The sequence below is a fragment of the Tachysurus vachellii genome, chromosome 19 (genome assembly GCF_030014155.1).
Source record: "Tachysurus vachellii isolate PV-2020 chromosome 19, HZAU_Pvac_v1, whole genome shotgun sequence".
Taxonomy (NCBI): Eukaryota; Metazoa; Chordata; class Actinopteri; order Siluriformes; family Bagridae; genus Tachysurus; species Tachysurus vachellii.
The window spans coordinates 19,395,467-19,402,226 of NC_083478.1; the positions used below are offsets into that span (position 1 = coordinate 19,395,467).

General features: G+C 39.8%; 1 protein-coding gene across 5 annotated transcripts in view; it reads left to right on the top strand.

Moving 5' to 3' along the window:
• Positions 1–6,760, top strand: part of LOC132861932 (AP-1 complex subunit sigma-2) — a 35,655-nt gene extending 28,895 nt beyond the window's left edge. For 2 of the 5 annotated variants that reach the window (XM_060893636.1, XM_060893637.1), the window contains one exon: positions 3,736–6,760. Coding sequence is in view for 2 of the 5 variants with exons in the window: in XM_060893637.1 (XP_060749620.1) it covers positions 3,736–3,783 (48 nt within the window). In the remaining 3 variants the exon portion in view is untranslated. Of the gene's footprint in view, positions 2,076–3,735 lie in introns of those variants that run through there. The other 3 variants (XM_060893638.1, XM_060893635.1, XM_060893639.1) reach the window with 3 other exon arrangements.

Genomic DNA, 6,760 nt, shown 5'->3' on the forward strand with positions numbered 1-6,760 from the left:
TAATCGTGGAAGCAGTTGAAGTGGAAGGAAATTTTAGACCACAGTGATGATGAATCCTCGAATCTGATTGGTTCATTGGTTAATACGGTGTCGATTCCTTTTTCTGTAACAGCAGCTCGGACAATTTCAAAAGAAGGTTACAAGTCAATAACGTGGCAAACTTTTTTTTTTTTTTTTATATATAATGAAATGAAATGTATTTTATCGTCATTACAGGGTCTAGAGTAGAGAAGACTATTAAATAAAACTCTCAAAAGACAAAATGTAAGACGTGTCATTGTTTAATTAATATATATCGGGATATTTCGGTAAGCATCTGTGATACTATGAGATTGAGATGTGCCACTTGTTTTCAGTGTGATACGGTAATATTATTTGAAGCTAGAAGAATTATGAGTGTTTATTAAATTTAATAATGATTAACTAATAATGACGTATAATTATTAGTTCATTGCTGTAGTATCTATATCGTGTTATCCGTCGTGTCATTTATTAGTTTCCTGGAACAGCTCATCCTGGATTGTCTTATTCAGGGCAGATCATCATCCCAAAAAAAACATTTCTTTCTGTCTGTTCTGAACCTCATAGAAAAGCAGATCTCATAGAAAATTATTATACTGTAGATGTGTCTTCACTTGGAGGAGGTTAAAAGATGAAGGTGCAAAAAAAAAAAAAAATCACGTCTCGGATCTCGGTGGTGACGAACGAAAGTGTGGCACGTATTTCACCATCTTCAGGATCGTGTGTGATCCAGGGAAGACCAACACGGCTCATCGTTCCTGTTCAAACGGAGCTCCGGCACACGCCTCTGTAGTGAAGAATCAGACTCAGGAGTGTGTTTTGTGGTGTTTCGGGCAACCCGTAACCTAATAATAAAGTGAAATCACCGTGGAAATGGTGTCTCGTATCTAACTCATGGTAACCTAGTGGTTAAGGTGTTGGGCTACCAATCAGAAGGTTGTGAGTTTGATTCCCAAGTTCACCAAGCTGCCACTTTTGGGCCCCTGAGCAAGGCCCTTAACCCTCAATTGCTCAGTTGAGATAAAAAAATGAGATCTGGATATAAGGGCGTCTGCTAAATGCTGGAAATGTAAATGTAACACTCAAATCTCTTGTTTAGTTTTGTTAAAATGCCCAAATCTGGCAACCCTGATAGGACACCTGTCCTGTCCTACACTTGCCAGTGGGATTTCAGCCCCAGTGGACTTCTCTTAACACTGGTTGAGTCATAGAAGGTTACAATTTTTGTTTTTTTTTAGGAAGGAACATCATGCATCTATATCAAATTAAAAAAAAAAACTATATACTAGATGTACTCCATTTTTAAAAATGTAAAGTTTCTCTGTTCTCTTTTTGTTGTTGTTGTTGTTGTAGATGAGAAATAGACTTCCTGTTCTGTAGGTCGCCGCCCTGCCTGAAGCTCTGGAGCGGCTTATTTTAATGCGCTTTGCTGATGCAGCGAGACGCCACAGAGCTCAGCGGGTCATGAATGATTCAGCACTTTATGCGATGGATGCACATGTTCAGTGCCAAGCATAAAAACCTCATCTGAGCGAGAGGCTGTGAGGAGGGAATCGATTCCGTGGAAAGGGGGTTGAGTGAAGCTTCATGCGCTCACGAGTCACTCCGAGCTTAAAATTAACGCTGTGGTCATTTAGGATAAAAACAAATTCATTCATTCATTCATCTTCTACCGCTTATCCGAACTACCTCGGGTCACGGGGAGCCTGTGCCTATCTCAGGCGTCATCGGGCATCAAGGCAGGATACACCCTGGACGGAGTGCCAACCCATCGCAGGGCACACACACACACACACTCATTCACTCACGCAATCACACACTACGGACAATTTTCCAGAGATGCCAATCAAACTACCATGCATGTCTTTGGACCGGGGGAGGAAACCGGAGTACCCGGAGGAAACCCCCGAGGCACGGGGAGAACATGCAAACTCCACACACACAAGGTGGAGGCGGGAATCAAACCCCGACCCTGGAGGTGTGAGGCGACCGTGCTAACCACTAAGCCACCGTGACCCCCATAAAAGCAAATTTATCCATAAAATTATTTCGATATGTGCCGAGTTCTAAAAATGAAGTACGATAAGCAGGTTAATATCTGAAAGATGAGATTTGTAAATAAAAAAAAAAACAGCTCTGTTATGCTGATATTGAGCTACAGCTTAAAGTGTAAACGCTCAAAATTCCCATGTTAAATGAGCGCTGTTCTGTATTCTGGCTTCTGATCCAAGGTGTAAGTGCTTACTGAATGAACTGAATCAGAACGACGATTCAAATTTTGATTCCGAATCAGATTAAGCTCTTTTTTTTTGTTGACTCTCATTCAAATTTTTTTTTCTGATTCTCTAATTTCGATTCTATTCATGATTTTGATTCGGATTCAGATTTTGATTTCCGTTCTGAATCATATTCAGATTATTAGATTCCAATTGATTTCGATCCTGATTCAAAAACGTATCGACTCTGAAGTAGATTCATGTTTTGATGCTACATCGGTGTTTGAATTCAGATCCTTTTTTTAATTCTTATTCTATTCTGTTTTATTTCACCTCGAAACTGATTCGAATCTTGATTGTGATTTTGATTCACATTTTGAATCAAATTCTCAGCCGGTGTGACGAACAGATTCCCGACTCGAGACGCCGGTGGATTAGCTCGGTTTGTCTTCGGGCTCTTAGTCAGACGCATCTATTCTCATCGGTCGCTTCTCTCTTTATTTTGTGCTTGACGCAATGTGTAGGACGCCAAAGTAAGTGTGATGTGTGTTCCGTGTCTCACCAGCCCACGTGTGTGTCTTCTTATTACCCATCCACGTGTGTTTGTACACTCTTCGAAAAACGGGTACCGAACTAGAGACGTTCCTTGTCGCTATGGCGATACAGGTGATACCTGCCTGTAGTTAAATTACAGTCTGACTCGTTGGATCTGAAACCTTTTGGAAAGTTCCCAAAGAAAAAGGTGCAGCGTAGTACCCTTTTTTTCTGAGAGCGTAGTCATTTCACATTCCTCCTCTCTGTCACTCTTTAATTCTTTCCTCTCGGAGTTAGAGTCAACCGACTCTGAGTCATGTCGCATGCCCACACGCCGTTTATTTTTGGATCATTCAAAGAAAATTCAGGACATTCTGTTTGATCGTGTCTCTTGTTACACACTTGTCAAAATCGTTCCAACATTTCATGTGTGTGTGTGTGTGTGTGTGTGTGTGTGTATTCACGTCTCGTTCCCTCCCCCCTCCTTGTTCCTAAAATTTCACGGTCTCAGGTAAGTAAACGAAATCTCTGATATCAAATGGCACAAATGGCTGTGTTCCAATCCTCACTTGTCTTTTACACCAGAATATCGCTTCAGTCGACTCCAAGGAGTCGACACAGGAGTCAAGTGGCAGCCTCGTCACGTGGCACGTCTCCCTTCCTGTCTTAAGTTTTTTATATGCAATAACACGTTCGAAAATGTTTTAACTGATAAGAGTCTTTACACGTCTCCACATCTCCTTATGTCCGTTCTGTTCTATACCTATCAGGTCTATACTTCAGGTCCATATATCGGGTCAGGAAATAACTGCAGCTATGCAGGATCTGAAGGTGATCTGATACACACCCTGCGTTAGAGTATTGAAACACAGCCATGGTATACAGTGTGTGTGTGTGTGTGTGTGTGTATTTGAGTGTGTGAAGCACTGATAAACACTTCTGCTGTTTGTGTCATCCTCTTCAGGAAGCAGAGACCCCTCGCAGCGTTCTGGAGGAGATCGGACTCACCTAAACAGCCGAGAAGGACACACTTTATTTTACACACACACACACACACACACACACACACACACACACACACACACACACACACTGTTTATCGTTTAAAGATGTAGCACACACATACACACACACACACACACACATATACCTTAATGGATGTCAACAATTCCTCCATCATCTTTTTGTTTTCTCGACTGTATCTGTGTGCTTAAAAGGACACACACAATGTAGCAGTGTACAGCTTCATCAGAACACCAGAACGTTCTTCACCTGAACTCAGCCTTAAGATCAGCTCAAGTTTACAGTCTGTATTAAACACGTCATCTGTCACAATCCACGCATTAGCACACAAGATAAAACAGCACACGTTGCTTCCTTCTCGCCTATAAAAAGTATTTCAGAATTTCGGGTAGTTTTTCCAAATAAGTTTGATGTTTTTTTCTTGAGATATTTCTGGTAACAAATTTTTGGTACACGTGATCGTGTCTATAATGTCAAGGTGAACAAATTAAAGGTGAGGTCTCCGTTGTTTGAGAAATGCTTCAGAAAACTGAGTCAGGTAGACAAACAAAACAAAAATAAAACAAACGTGTAGCCAATGAGCAGAAAGGGGCGTGTCTTGTCAATATGGGCGGAGAGAGTGTTCAGTGCGCATGTGTGACATTAGCAGAAAGCGGTTTTAACATTGACATGGAGGATAAAAACAAAGAAAGAAAGCGAAGAAAGACTTACGATAAGGTAAGAAGTAGGACGTGTTAATATAGGATCAGCTTTCCAGCGCTGGAGAGAACTGAAGGAGCAGGAAGTTGGCACATATTCACAGATTGGAGTTTCCTGAGTCAATAACTCCTGAGTTAAACGCTGTTACTACACAAATAACACCTCTTTTCTATCGTAGTAATGTAGAGACGCAGCTACAACCGTGTTTTGTGTAGTAACAGTGTTTAGCTCAGGAGTTATTGACTCGGGAAACTCCAATCTGTGAATATGTGACCAACTTTACTTAAGACGCCGAGGCGCTTTTTTCCTTCTCGATAGGTGAGTAACGTTGGTTTTGCTTTGTTACACAGAACTAATATATGTCTTTGTCCTTTACATGATTATACTTGTGTGTCATTTTTGCTTGTTTGTTTATCTACAATCGTATTGTTCTTCCCTTCAGCTATGATAAAGACACATTTCTTTCCATTAGTCGCCTGGGTTACGTATGTATGTGTGGGCGGAGCTATCAATACAGGGGTGGGACCCATTTGGGTTAGGGGCGTGTTTGTTTTGGTGATTTCAAATGTCAACATTGGCTTTCAAACAACGGAGACCCCACCTTTAAATAAAAAAAAAAAAAAAGGTTTCTGATGCATTGGAATCACTTAGCAGAAAGTTTAATGGGTAAGTTCAGTTCCTTGTCTATATGTGTTTTCTATTAAAGCATATAGACCTAAATCTTTATCTTAATTAAAAAAAAAGTAATAAAACAAGAATGAATTAAGGATATGAATTTGCCACTATAACATCATCCTCTGTACGGATTAGCGACAGAAATTCTACATTTATTTTATATCGGTTCTGTGCTTTAATAATTAAACAGAGGGCAACAAAAATACTTTTTATAGGCTCTGTGTCTTCATATGGGAATGAAAAGTCTGGGGGAAAAAAACGAAATATCCTGGAAAGAAGAGAACAGGACAGGAAATTGAATTCAACTGCAGACGTTTCTAGAACGTACACAATCAACAACCAGGAGAGTGCAAACAGGATTCATTCACAACACCAAAGAGTTTCTTCTTTATGTTTTGGTTATGAGTTTAAATGACGTTTAACGTCACGGCATTTTATTTACTTCATCTCAGCCGGAGCAGAAAGCACAAGAGACACATGGAGCTCACAGCCGTGAACATTCCCAGTATCACCAGTATAACCACCAACCACGATCCACTGTGTGAAACGACTGCTAGACAGCTGACACTTAAATGCTGTAACTCTTCGGAATTTAAAGGAGCAAGTTGTTATTTTGGAGTCTGCAAAGTGAATTAGATAATGAGCCTCTTTCCGTTTACACTCAGTTACACTCCGTATTCTGATTCTCGTTGGTGTTATCGACTTACGGGACGTTTCCGATCGACGTAAACAAACGCATGATGTTGTGTCTGTGAGTCTGATCTAAAACGAGGCAGGACTCTATGTGAGACGTGTATTTGTCCCTCTGACTTGTGTTTTGTCCCTTAAACGCTCGGAGCATCTCAGAGAACAGAACTGAGTTTGATATCAACGTTTAATCTGAAGATACAAACATTTGTGTGGAAAGAAATGAACCGTTTCCTTTTTTTTTTTGTTGTTGTTGTTGTTTTTTAAGCAACTTTTCTATTAATATATCACTCTTTTAAAAAAAAAAAATTATTCCTGAGTGTCTACTTTCATATGAGCTTCACTTTAACACCACTGTGGAATGAGGCACGACAAATTATGTGTTTTGTTTTGTTTTGTTTTTTGGGTTCTGGGAAAAAAAACTAATTAAATTCTTATTAAAATCTAATGAATAAATTCTAATTAAAATCTCAATTTATTTGTTAAACAAAATACAGATTAAAGCACGCTGCGCTCTGGCTGAGGAGAAAAATGCAAACGAAAGTGACGGTTCTGTTCCTTTGAGTGTTTAATATTAACACACGTCTTGAAACGCAGTTCAGAATGACAAACTGCACCTTTAAATGACTTCAAACATTCAGACTTTTATCATCAGTGCTTACTTTTCTTTCTGAAATAATTATATGTAAATATATTACAGTATACGTGTATTATGCTCATACGGATGACTCGTATTCAGTAAAACTGTGATGCTGTGACTTTTTCGCTGTCTCAGGTCTTTACGACCCGCAGGATCCGTCCTTTATTCCTCTTCGCCTGTTCCGCCTCGTGGTTTAAACTCGATCCGTCCTGCTGTGTTTGTGACTCAACATGGAATAAAAAATTGTTTACACATTTAAAAAATA